The following is a 14162-nucleotide window of genomic DNA, read 5'->3' as shown; positions in this document are numbered from 1 at the left end:
CGAGGCCTTAGTGAAAAATTCCAAGATGGGTCTCTCTCCCTCCCTTTCAAAGCTAATTCTAAATCAGCTAGACCCTTCAAAAATTTTACTTTACCAGTATCACCTCTATTTCCAACCTCATTTTCCTTGTAAACCTCCTTTTCCATCAACATTTAAATACTGTCAGAACTCTTCTCCCTTCTCCCCATATATCTAATCCTGTAGTTCAACAGTTCTTAAAATGTGGTCCAAGCACCCTCTTCGGGGACCCCTGAAACCCTTTCATGGGATTACATTTTATTACTGGTGTACTTCTCCCAACAAACTTCTCAACAACTCTTTATCCTCACTGACACACTCTTATTCTAGGTCCCCATTATGTGTCACTGGACTATTATAAGCAGTCTTCTAATATGGGTCTTTTCTCAATCCCACTGGCTCATCTGAGTCCTTTCCCAAAGCAATTAAGAATATTCTCTTGCAGATACAAATCTGATCTGATCATGTTTCTATATTCTGAAAACTCCTCTGTGGTGGCCTTGAGAATGCACCACAAAGCTCTCCAGCTATAAGAATGGAAATTGGCCAAGCACCCCAGCTGCTGTGTTTTTAAATCCATTGCCAGATTTGGGCAAGGTCACATACCCCATAGCCTGCTCCTAGTCAATGACTGAACACAGCAGGTATAACAAGGTAAAGCCCACTTTAGCAAGACATGGGTCACTTCTGACAACCATGTATAACTCAAAGACTTGTCCACAGCCTTATCAAACCTTCCCTGGACTAGTGTGGCATGCTAAAACATGTCCACTAAAGCTTTTATTCCTCTCCTTCAATTAAGGTCAAACTTACACCATAATCTGAGGGCTCTCTGAACCCTTCTCAGCTTCCTCTTCATTTCTCTCATGAAATAATAATAAATATTATTTATTAATACTAAAATCTGTGCATGTTTAATCTTATCTTGGGACCTGATAAAAATCAGGTGGAAGACCCAAACTAACACATTCTTCCTGGCACCCAACTGCTCAAAGAATAACTTGAAACTTCTCAGTGTGGCGGCCCACAATCTCCATCATGATCTGACTCTTGCTCATTTCTTTACTTCTTTTCACTTCCTTTAACTCATATTCACACCGTGCTCCACCCACACTGATGTATTCACACTCTTTCTACACTCACTGTACCTATTGCACTTAGGTCTATGAACATACTATTGCTTTTTCCTAGGACATTTCTTCTCCCAACTGTCAGGCAAATTCTTCAAGTTTAAGCTCACTTATTTAAGAAAGCCTTTTTTGACTCTCTAAAACTGAACACGGTGTTCCTGCTCATTTCTAACACATCATGCTCTTATTCTTACCCAAGAATTAACTACAGTATACTATAATTGAATACAGTATCACAGTATACCATTTCACTAACTATAAATCCAATGAGGCAGGAACTGTGTTCACCACTGTTTTCTCATGGCCTAGCAGAGTGCCTGGCATATAATAAGTGCTTGATAAGTATTTGTTGATTAATTGAAAATTTAAAGAAAATAAGAAATGATATTCAAAGATCCTTGATTCAATTAAGAATGTACAAGAAAAAGCTATTCATGAAAAAGTCTATGCTTTGTTAAATGTATTACTTTTGTATTCCATATTAAAACAGAAAAGCTGAGTATATCTAGCATCTATGGTGTACTTTACCTTTATACATGATAATGGATTTGTATTATTAAACAGCTTTTAATAAGCCCCTTTAACTTTGAAAAGTGTCGAATTATTTAAAAAAGCACTTCTGTCATATTTTTACTTTATTAAAATGAATGAAATAATCGAGTTAAGAAAAAGTAGAACTTCTATTTTTCTATAAAATGCATGCTTTCTAAATCACATGCCAGACATTGTAACTAGCCCACAGTAGGTAGTTAATGAACGGTTGCTATTTGAATGAACATGAGTTATTAAAAATATATAATGCTATAATGTTAGAGTTGGGAGAAAAAAACTTTTCAACTAATACGTATAAATGATATCTATTGACTGAAATTACAAATAAAAGTTTTTACTAAACAGGGAATGAGGAAAATATTCATCCTATGCTAACTGCTGTCTACTCTGACACACTACAGTTCTTTATGCACTGGAAATATGGTCAGAAGTAATTTAGCTGATCTTTGTAAGATACAACAAAGGACCAGATACTTTAGAAATAGTTTGTCTCTTTAAAATGCTGAACTTAAATAACAAATGGCTTCCCCAGTAGCTCAGTTGGTAAAGAATCTGCCTGCAATGCAGGAGACCCCAGTTCAATTCCTGGGTCGGGAAGATCTCCTGGAGAAGGGACAGGCTACTCATTCCAGTATTCCTGGGCTTTCCTGGTGGCTCAATTGGTAAAGAATCCGCCTGTAATGGGTTTGATTCCTAGGTTGGGAAGATCCCCTGGAGGAGGACATGGCAACCCAGTCCAGTATCCTTGCCTGATGAATTCCATGGACACAGGAGCTTGGCAGGCTACAGTAAGTCATGGGGTGGTAGAGTCAGACACGACTCAGAGACTTTCACTTTCAAATAATAAAAACAAACTAACCAAATTACCAAATGAGCTACTAAATCTCTTAAGAAACATCAAATTTTGAATATCTGCTCATCTGAATTACAAGTCACAAAGACAAGCACCATTTTAAAATTACTTTATATGGTTGTAGAAAAGGGAAGGGTGAAAGTATAATCCCTGTCTCCCTCAGCTGAACTATTCAAGAGAACTAGTAAGGGCTTTTTACCCCAACAAAAGCACTTTTCAAGACGCATCAAAATTAAAAACAAAAATCAAATCAGATATTTCTTCAGCTGTTCCCTTTTTTCAGACACAAAATAAACACTAACTTCAAATATAAGAAAACTATATTTTTCAAATAATACAAATATTATAAAACTTGCAATTTAAATCCCTTTTCCACTTCTAATATTTGAAATCCTTTGGTCTTCTAAGAGATCTATATTAGTAAGAAGATTTTTAAAACATACAAAACCATTTTACCTATATTTCCAAGTAGTCCATTAATGACTGTATTATCGGCCTTTAATGTACTGTTGTCCTGATTAATGAATTCAAGACTGTCTTGAAGCCTAAGGGGAAGGAGGAAAAAAATGAATACCAAATTTATTTTATGCTCTTAATGGCAATTCTTTGTATACCTCAATAAAATTTTAAGTGTAAAACATTGTATTTAAGTTTCCCTATCAGTACTATAAATTAGTCATTTAAATTAGGGGTTGGGTACAGCATGAGGGTTAAATTAAGCCTGCTGCCTGTTTCTATAAATTAAATTTTACTGGAATACAGTTACACCCAAGTGTTTGTCAACAGATGAATGAATAAAAAAGACTGTCATGTTTATGTGTGTGTATAGACACTGGACTAGTATTCAGTCATGAAAAAAAGAGGAAAGCCTGCCATTTGCAACAACATAGTTGTTCCTGCAGAATGTAGAGCTAACATACTGGGAGCTATGAGGCACAACCAAAAAATTAAAATAAATACAAATTTTAAACTTATTTTCATTTAAAAATTAAAAAAAAAACATGAAAAAGTGATGGTTACCAAGGACTGGGAGGAATGGAAAAGAGAACATAATGGTCAAAGGGTACAAACTTTCAGTTATAAAATTAACAAGTTCTGGGAGTCAATGTACCACTAACTAATAACAACACATTATCAATACGGGAAAGCTGCTAACAGAGTAAATCTTAAAAAATTCTCACCATAGAAAAAAGAAACGGTAATTATGTGACAATGGCAGTGTTAGCGAAGGCTACGGTGGTAATTATTCTGCAACATTTAATTGTATCGAATCATGGTATGTTTCAATAGAGCTAGAACGGAAAATCTGGCTTCCATTAAACTTTCAAACTTAAGGGATAGAAGAAAATCTGAATTGACGCTGCAGTCCTAAAAGCAGCTTATTAGCTTTCATACTTTGCAGATCTTAAACAATTCCTTTCTCCTTTCACCCATAACTACTTACGTATTGAGACTTCCACAGATGCTGCTGCCAGTCCGTGCAGTAAAAACTTTGCTGAGCATGAGCTGTGGAGGGGAACTATGAAGAAAAAGAGAGGGATAGACAGAAATCAAAACTGAAACACAAGGATCTCTTCAATTTATTATAAATAAAAATGTTTAAGTCACAGAGATGTTATAGCATGGTTATAACAGCCATGAAGTAGCATTAAACCCATAAAACATCATAAACTGAGTATCTGGCATGCTCTGAGTGGAGGCTATAAGAAATTCTCCCATCTTTAAGAAAAACTGAGTATTTTTAAATGGATTCATTAAGAAAAATCAGAAAATCCCTCACCGGATCTGATGAATTTTTAAGGTGGATCCTTTGTAGCTCATTGCTACTGAGCCAAACATCATCTCTCCAAGCATATTGGCATCAGAAGAGCACCGAGAACCCTGAACAACAAGCATAAACATTAACAAAATCATTGAATTTAAAACCTATTTCAAATACTAATTTTTATTAAAAATTTATCCCCGATGGCTCAGTGGAAAAGGATCTGCCTGTACTGCAGGAGACGCAGGAGATCCAGGTTCAGTCCCTGGGTTAGGAAGATACCTGGAGGGGAAAATGGCAACCTACTGCAGTATTCTTGCCTGGAAAATACCACGGACAGAGAAGCCTGTCAGGTTACAGTCCATATGGTCGCAAAGAGCTGGACACGACTGAGCACACACAGAGTTCCACAGCTCTCGCTGCAGTTATTCTACACAGTGTTTTTTTTAAGTTATTTGACATTGTATATATATATTGCTCTGCAGCTTAATTTTCTTCATTTTACACTGTCTTACAGATCTAAGCATACTGTTACACACAGAGTCTTTTTAAGAGCTGCATAGTGTTCTGCTATATGAAAATATCAGTTTACCAAGCCAGTTCCCCTTACTGACATACTGACAGGTATTTAAGTCACTTTCTGTTTTTTGCTACTACAAATAATGCTCAAATATCCTTAACCATATATTATGCATATGCAATGTTTCTCCACGACAGATAACAAGAAGCAGAATTCACTGAACATGCAGAACAGATTTTATCATTCCTACCATGCAAAAACAGGCAATCACAAAAAGGGTAATTTGGACATATTCTGCATTCTTTAAAAAACATTTACTTTAAACATCAGAACGTCTTGTTTATAAAGAATTCTGTTTTTAAAATTATTTCTTTCAATTATTCTTTAATTGTCCTCATAGGAATCAAAAAATCTAAAAACTGACTCAGGCACTGGTTACTATTTAGATACTATCGCAAATACTACTAGTTACCCAACAACCCACCAAATATCTTATTTCTTATTTTCTGAAGTCTAATTTGTTTCAGGGAAGCAATGTGCCCAAGTGAAAAAAAATTGCATTTCAGAGCCTCCCATGCAGATAGAAGGTTTAGAGTTGGTCTCTATATTCAAAGAGTTAAACCAATGGTTATAGTGGTAGCTTTCAGAACTATCCATTTATATGCATCCAACACAGTCCTGGTCAATGGAATATAAATAGAAATCACTGTAGATAGAGATGCTATAAGAGGACCAGAAGCCAACAAGTATGTACCTGTTAGCTCTAAGTAGAAAGATAAGCAAGCATCAGTCTCTGAGGCCATCCTGAAGCCCATACATTATCGTGCCTAGATGGCCTCTCTCCAGACTTGCCATATATAGAAAATCACTGTTTCACAGGATGACCCAATGCAATTACTAACCAATACAATTATATAATAAAACAACTGGAAGAGGACCTATAACTAAGAGGACCTATAACTAAGAGGACCTATAACTAAGATAGCAAATAAGGATCATGCACAAATTTCACTAAGCCATTCTACCACAGGAAATCAAAAATTAGAGGAGTTATTAAAAATAACTAAAAGATTCTTCTGAAGATAACAATAAAATGATGAGGACCACGATTTTACAAGTGGAAGCCAGGGAATAAATATAATGTGATTCTCTTTTACTCTTTTGCTTGTTACTACCTGCCTTGGGTTCAAAAATCTGTATATTTACATTCCGTCATCTTTCTTAAGAACATCTTCAAACAGCAATCCATTTCATTATACATATTATTTTTTATATTTGTTTCTATACATTCATTGACATTTTTTCTTTCTTAGTGCTGTAGTCTTAACTTTGTTTTAATAAAGGCACAAAGTTATTTTTTAAGGAAAAAAAGTCACTTTTATACACCTAGGTTACTAAAAGAAGCAACTCATCTATTCTTGGGATTTGGTTAAGACAACATTTTTTTTCCAGGCACAGAAGTTTGGGAAATAAGAACAGTTTAGAAAGAGAAGAATAATTGTTTAAATGATGAAGTGGTTTGTTTTTCTTTTAAGATCAACAATGCCAATCTTTCTTGGCAACCTAAATTGCTTCTGGATAACGAGAGAAATAAGAATTTTCTCTTACAAGCTCATTTCTGTTACAATGCATCTAATACATTTTATTTTGACTAAAAATAGTATTTCTTATATTAAGCAAGCTACACAAATTTAAATATCAAAGCATTTATACATTTTAACACAAAAGTAGAAAAGAATCCTCAGGAGGCAAAATTCAGTAAAAACTAACTGGTACCTAAATTTTATAAAACCAGGTATCAATAGCTTGCTATCAAAGGTTCTCTCTACCTGTTCTAATACATACCAAATAGTTATCATGACTGTCACTGATGTGTTATATATTTTAATGTGTCATAATCTATAATTAAGGTTATAATTAAGAAAATAATGTTTTTTAGAAAGTTTTTTTTATTTGAAAGGTCAATTCTTTGTAAGTACTCATTGCTGAATCCAATAATCTGTAATACCCTATAAATCAAAGATGATGTTCTACTTACCTGAAATAACACTTTATCAAGTGTAGTGAACTATATGTTATAATAATTCAATGCCTTCTTGCTTAAAAAAAAAAAAAAAAAGAAAAGCGGATTTCCAAGACCATGAACCTACTCTCAAAACATCTGGACATATGACCTGGGAATCGGTACTTAAAAAACTTTAGGAATTTTTAATGCAAAATGAGAATTACAATCACACACTGCTTCAGAGTTTCTACTATCTGGATCCATTTGTTAATACTCATATTTAACTGCATAACATTAGAAAGAAAGGAAAGTTTCTACAATTGATCAAATGAGAAAACTTGCAAACTGGTGTAAGTATGATGATCCTATATAACATAGCACAGCACTATTAAGAACTTGTTAGGGTGTCATACCTAAGATGGAAGAAGAACAGAAAAGAGCAGAGAGAACTATGTAGTACCTCGTAATATCTGGATTTTTATGACTCAAATCACTTTCATATATGCCATTTATGTTGATATTGTATAAGGGTTAGTTTCTATCCAGACACAATTACCTAACTATAAACAATTTAAAAATCCAGGATTCTATTTTAGTACTGCTAAATATAATATACCTGTGTTTCATTCATGTAAGCCTGAATGACACAAATAAATTCACATTAGATGACATTTGCTTAGTTTGATCGTATGTGAAATAAAACAACTTGTTCTTGTTTAGTCGCTAAATTGTAAGTTTATACAGAAGTTCCTTATGTAGTCAACTGGCTGGTTAATTCTATATTTTAAAAGAAGAGCCACACTAATTTTCAAAAATGAAAACTTATTTCATACCAAAGCTGAACTCTATTATTTTATATTTATCTTAATATTTCAGTAATTTAAAAGTACATAAAGTAAGGAATGATTCTGGTGGTCTAAAAAATATGAAATGGGAAATAAAGAGGAGCAAATACCCCTGGCTACCTGTGCCTGAAGCTCTCTATACTTCCCCTATCCTATCAAAGTTCATAAACTTACTTATTTAATATGTCTCTCCAGCTATACTACAAGCTCCAGAAGGGTAAGGACTAGTCCCAGTTATATCCTCAGTCCCGAGGATGATACACAACATATTGTAGGTACTCAAAAATACTTGTGAATAAATAAATAAATGGCATCAGCGATCTTACCTGATACTTAGGACACTGGTCTTTCACATCTGAAGATGCAGTCAGGGAACTGTCTAAAGAGGAAGAACTGTCTCCTCCAGGTTTCAGCTGGCAGCATTTCCCAAAGACTTTAACTTGAGCGTCACTACAGAGCTTCTGAAATGGAGACATTACTCCCGTTCATATTTTAACATATCTTCCACCATATTAAATTACAGTATAAAAATTTTTAGAAAAACCAAGGATGAAATAATGTAAAATAATATATCTACATCATAACGGTTAACTGCATTTTACTGTATTTTCTCCAGAACAGTTTTCTATTCTTTACCTCATAACTATGATAATATTTGTGGAGTTCTTTTTTACTGTATTTTTCTCATAAAAACTATTAAACCAGGAGAAATTTTCTGTATTATAATGGTCTACACGATGCTCACTGCTAGGGACTTAATTATATACTGCAGCAGTTTTCAAACTATTTGATCTCAAAAACCTCTTCATGCTCTTAAAAACTGTTTAGAATCCCAAAGGCATGTTTTGTTTATGTGACATATATTTACCAGTATTTTCCCATATTGGAAATAAAAGGAGAAAACTTAAGTATTTGTAAATTTATTTAAATATAACAATATATCCATTATAAGCTAATATAAGTAACATATTTTTATGGAAACAAATTTGGAAGATGTAGGAATCTGAAGAGAAATGCAATGGAGACATATTTTAACATATGTACATATATAGATGTGGGCTTCTCTGTTGGTTCAGTGGTAAAGAACCTGCCTGCCAATGCAGGAAACATGGGATTGATCCCTGGGTTGGGAAGCTCTCCTAGAAAAGGAAATGGTTAACTCACTCCAGTGTTCTTGCCTCGGAAACCCCATGGACAGAGACACCTGAGGGCTACAGTCCATGGGGACGCAAAGAGACAAACATGACCAAGTGACTGAGCACACACATATATATGTAAGTCTAAACTTTTGAAATAAGAATGTATCCACGTACTGGACAGTTATATTTTCAGTAAGAGCTGAGGTTAGGACCAGAAGGTTGTACTGTCTAGTACGGAAGAAGACTGTATTTCAATTTTTTGCTTTATTCATCTTATTTTCCTATCCCTCCACAACAGGTTCTAGAGCTTTCAGTACTCATAACTACCAAAGTTGCAATCCACCAAGGTCCTTGATACTCCTAAAAGAACTGAAATGTTAATCACATTTACCAATTGTTCATTCTTCAAACCCATCTGGCCTAACTTATCTACTATTGCAAACCACCATTTATCAGTCAACAAAACTGGTGGCTCAGATGGTAAAGCATCTGCCTGCAATACAGGAAACCTGAGTTCAATCCCTGGGTCAGGAAGATCCCTTAGGGAAGGGAATGGCAATCCACTCCAGTATTCTTGCCTAGAGAATCCCATGAACAGTCTCAGTGACTAACACTTTCACTTTTGGGGGCTTCCCAGGTGACACTAGAGGTAAAGAATCCGCCTACCAGGCAAGAGACGTAAGATATGTGGGTTTGATCCCTGCATCAGGAAGATCCCCTGGAGGAGGAAATGGCAACCCACTCCAGTACTCTTGCCTGGAGAATCCCATGGACAGAGGAGCCTAGTGGGCTACAGTCCATGGAGTCGCAAAGAGTCAGACGCCACTGAAAGTGACTTAGCACACATACAAAAGTAGTAGAGTACTGTGTGTACCAAGTACTAGACAAAAGAAGTGAATAAAACAGTTCTTTTCCTTGTAGAACTAAAAATCTAACAGGCGAAAGAGACATTTAACAAACAGCCAGACAAATTAGTATAGTTAAATATATATTTCAAATATGTCTAATAACAGTAACAATAATGATAGTAACTGCTAACTCATATAGCACCTAGTATTTATTCTAGGTATTATTCTGTTTTACATATATCTACTCTTTTATTCCTCACAATTCTATGAAGTAGGTACTAATACTAATCCCATTTTACAGATGAAGATGTTAAAGAGCAACGATGTTTATATAAACTTTCCAAGAAAGAACTTAAGTTAATCTAGGCAGATGAAGGAAGTGACATTTAAACTGGGACTACAAAAAAGCATTGGAGTTAAATTGAAAGAAGAATGAGAAGGCAAGAAAGACATTCCACGCTGAGGTAACTATGTATGTCCAGTCTCTTAATCAAAAAGCAATTTGCTAGAGGCAAGAAAGGGACAAACGTACAGGAATTCCAAGACTAAAGCATGACTTCTGATGCTAGAAGGTTAATGTCTACCATGCCATGTCCCCTCACTAGACCACCATACAATGAAGTGGCTGCTGTTTAGTTTCAAAAAAATTACAACTTCAGAATAGGAAAGAGAAAAGATACTGTATAGCTGGGAAGTTGATGGGAGAAAGGGGTGGGGGGGGGGGGGGGGGGGTGGGTGTGTGTGTGTGTGTGAGAGAGAGAGAGAGAGAGAGAGAGAGAGAGCACGCTGTTACGTATATATCTACGCACAATATCTTATCTTCTCTACAACAGGATAATGAAACTAAGTCAGAATTTACATACAGAATACCTTTCCCAATGTTCAATGTGTATCTGCATTATACATTAACCAGATTCCCTCAAGGTAGGAGGATGCAATCAACCTTTGAGAAAACAGTCCCTTTCTTCTGATGCCAGCACTATAATTTTTAAGATTATTATTTCTTTCTCATCTTGTACAGGGGATCACACTGACTAAAGGCTCATTCTATGCATTCATACCTGACTCTAAAAAAAATCTCTGATGAAGTTTATTTATAATTTTAACTTGCCAATATGATACATGATTGTCTCAAAAATGTGTAAGAGCTGAGCAGTGGAACAATTCTCAAAATTTTTGAAAATCTGTCTCCCAGGTTAAAATCCCCAATTTGGCTCAAATAAAATTCTCTTTATTTCTTCTTGACTGTTAACTGAATTTTCATTGACACAAAGGAATCTAGGTCCCACTCTGTCTTTAACTACCCTTTTCCCCTCTCCGTACACTGCTGGTAAGTAAAATCAGTTTTATTGGTTTACTATTGTTCTTCCAGTATTCTTTTTTCAAATATAAGCATATTCTTTTTCCTCTTCTCTTTCAGAAAAAGTGATTCAGTTCTGCCCTTGCTTTATTTTCCACTAATATCATAGAGAATCATTTCATCTGTCTTTAGAAATCTTCCTCATTCTTTCTGTTTTAAATACAGTTGCATAGTATTCCAGTGTGGAAATATACTATAGCTTATTTAACCAGGATTCTGTTGATGACATTGCCAATGGAACTGCTGGGTCAAAACATAAATACATAAAATTTTGGTAGATACTGCCAGATTATCCTCCATGGATATCATTTCATTTACTTTAACAGCAAGGTACTGTCACTTAATAATTGGGTTTTTCCCAATCTAAAAGAAAAGCACTAAAACCACGATACAGTTTTTCTTTTCATTTCCTTTATTATGACAAAGAGGAAGAATCTCATTGAACATGGAAGGCCATCTGTACGTGAACTCCAGTTTTCTACTGAGCAGTTCCCCTGTCTTGATTTACAGGAATTCGTTATATAGAAACATTACCAGCTGGTCTTATATCCCATACAAGTATTTTCCCAGGGTATCATTTGTCTTTTAATTTTCCTTATGGTAGGCTTTTTCCTTTTTGGCTTGTTTGCCTTTACTCTGTTTTGTTCATCATCCAAGTTACTTCCTTTTCTATCAGGTTGTCAAATTTACAAGCCTTTTCCTTATGGCTTCTGCATTTTGAATAATAGTTAAAAGGTGTTTTCCACTACACAGATACATAGAAACTCATGTTTTCCTGATAATGTTCGTTTTATTTTTTACATTTAAATGTCTGATACACTTGAGACATGAATCTAAGTTGATTTCTCTTATAACTGGCTAATTATCCCAATACCATTTATTAATCTTTACCCTACTGATTCAAGGATGTCTTTATCATATACTAAATTCCTACATGGATTTAATCTATCTGATCTTTTATTTCCATTAGTCTGTTGGCCTACTTATGCTCCAATAAAATACTGTTTTAATTATTGAGACTTTATAATGTATTTTTCAAATCTGATAGAATTAACTCAACCTTACAAGTCGTCTTTTTCAGTTTTCCAACCTATTATTGCTATTTTTTTTTCCATTTGAACTTTAGAATCTGCTGCCTAGTTCCAGAAATGACCACCCACCAATAATATTAATAGTTAAGGTTGGTATTTTTATTGAGATACATTTTTTAAAAAGCAACTTAGAACAGACAACATTATAACCAAAAGTACATTACCGAGAAACATATTTTGCCTTTTGATTTGTTCAAGCTTTTATGTACTTCAGCAGACTTAAAGTTTTAAACATAAAGATTTTGTTAAGTTTATGAAAAGGAACTTTCAAAAACTGCTGTTTTAAATGGAGCCTTAGATCCCTTCATACTTCCAACTGGAAGTTATTTGCATATACTGAGTTCACTGATTTCTGTATATCAACACTGAAGAAGATTCAATAACCTAACCAAATCCTATGTTCTAAATCTGGAATCACAATTACGATTCTACTATTGGCACTTGTAGAATTTCAGTGTGCAAAACTCTGACATGTTAAAATTTATATTCACCTTTCCAAAGATAATATGAGCCTGTGAATGTGAAGGCTGAAACATGGGTTACAATGCAACTTCACTGGCAGTATGTAAAAAAGCATTAGATTATTAACACAAAAACAATGTCCAGGATAAAGATACCAGCATATGATCAAATCACACTTGATCCATCTGCCTACATCAGTGTTCAAAGAAACCACATCTCAATAAATTTCACATTTCAACTAGATGATGAATAAGGTCTGAGGATCAAATGTAAAAAAATAAAAATAAACTTTTACAAACACTTGAACTCTCTGGATTAAATCCACTGAATACCTGACTCATTTGTCACAGAATATAACCGAGCTGGAATGAATAAATGTTCTGAGAAAGTTATACATTAATAAAATTTTATTTCAGCATTTTAAGACAATAATCAGGAAGCTGCTGATGCCCAAACTATCTCATCATTATGCACAGACCCAAATGTCGTGTAAAAAGTTCAAAATTAGCATTTACATCACACTCTTTGCCTATACAGAACTCATAATTTAATGCTTTCTTCCCCAGTAGATGAAAAAAAAACTTAATGATTCCATCAGCTCACAATCGGGGGGAGGGGGGGGACATGCTCTCTGTTGTTCAAAAGGAATATATAAAATCTTCATGAAAGTATTTATAGGATTTTGAATAAACTTCCTAACTTATAACCTACTTGCAGGTCAGGAAGCAACAGTTAGAACTGGACACAGAACAAAAGACTGGTTCCAAACAGGAAAAAAGAGTACATCAAGACTGTATATTGTCACCCTTCTTATTTAACTTATATGCAGAGTACATCATGAGAAATGCTGGGCTGGAGGAAGCACAAGCTGGAATCAAGATTGCCGGGAGAAATATCAATAACCTCAGATATGCAGATGACACCACCCTTATGGCAGAAAGTGAAGAGGAGCTAAAAAGCCTCTTGATGAAAGTGAAAGAGGAGAGTGAAAAGTTGGCTTAAAGCTCAACATTCAGAAAACGAAGATCATGGCACCTGGTCCTATCACTTCATAGGAAACAGATGGGGAAAACAGTGGAAATAGTGTCAGACCTTTTTTTTTGGGGGGGGGGGGGGCTCCAAAATCACTGCAGATGGTGACTGCAGCCATGAAATTAAAAGACATTTACTCTTTGGAAGGACAGTTATGACCAACCTAGATAGCATATTAAAAAGCAGAGATATTACTTTGTCAACAAAGGTCCGTCTAGTCAAGGCTAGGGTTTTTCCAGTGGTCATGTCTGGAGGATGTGAGAGTTGGACTGTGAAGAAAGCTGAGCACCAAAGAATTGATGCTTTTGAACTGTGGTGTTGGAGAAGACTCTTGGAGAGTCCCTTGGACTGCAAGGAGATCCAACTAGTCCATCCTAAAGGAGACTAGTCCTGGGTGTTCACTGGGAAGACTGATGTTGAAGCTGAAACTCCAATACTTTGGCCACCTCATGGGAACAGTTTACTCACTGGAAAAGACTCTGATGCTGGGAGGGATTGGGGGCAGGACAAAAAGGGGACGACAGAGGATGAGATGGCTGGATGGC

At 35.2% G+C, this 14162-nt stretch overlaps 1 protein-coding gene across 4 annotated transcripts in view; it reads right to left on the bottom strand.

The window, feature by feature from the left end:
• Positions 1-14162, bottom strand: part of FNIP1 (folliculin interacting protein 1) — a 122424-nt gene that overhangs the window by 53141 nt on the left and 55121 nt on the right. For all 4 annotated transcript variants that reach the window (XM_060415623.1, XM_027969957.2, XM_060415624.1 and 1 more), the window contains exons 3-6: positions 8012-8146; positions 4334-4434; positions 3998-4072; positions 3010-3098 (exon numbers count right to left, since the gene is read on the bottom strand). In XM_060415623.1, the coding sequence (XP_060271606.1) occupies positions 3010-3098; positions 3998-4072; positions 4334-4434; positions 8012-8146 (400 nt within the window). The remainder of the gene's footprint in view (positions 1-3009; positions 3099-3997; positions 4073-4333; positions 4435-8011; positions 8147-14162) is intronic.

Source organism: Ovis aries, chromosome 5 (genome assembly GCF_016772045.2).
Source record: "Ovis aries strain OAR_USU_Benz2616 breed Rambouillet chromosome 5, ARS-UI_Ramb_v3.0, whole genome shotgun sequence".
NCBI classification, from domain to species: Eukaryota; Metazoa; Chordata; class Mammalia; order Artiodactyla; family Bovidae; genus Ovis; species Ovis aries.
The sequence above is the reverse complement of the archived record's forward strand: the minus strand, read 5'-3'. Positions and strand labels throughout refer to the sequence as shown.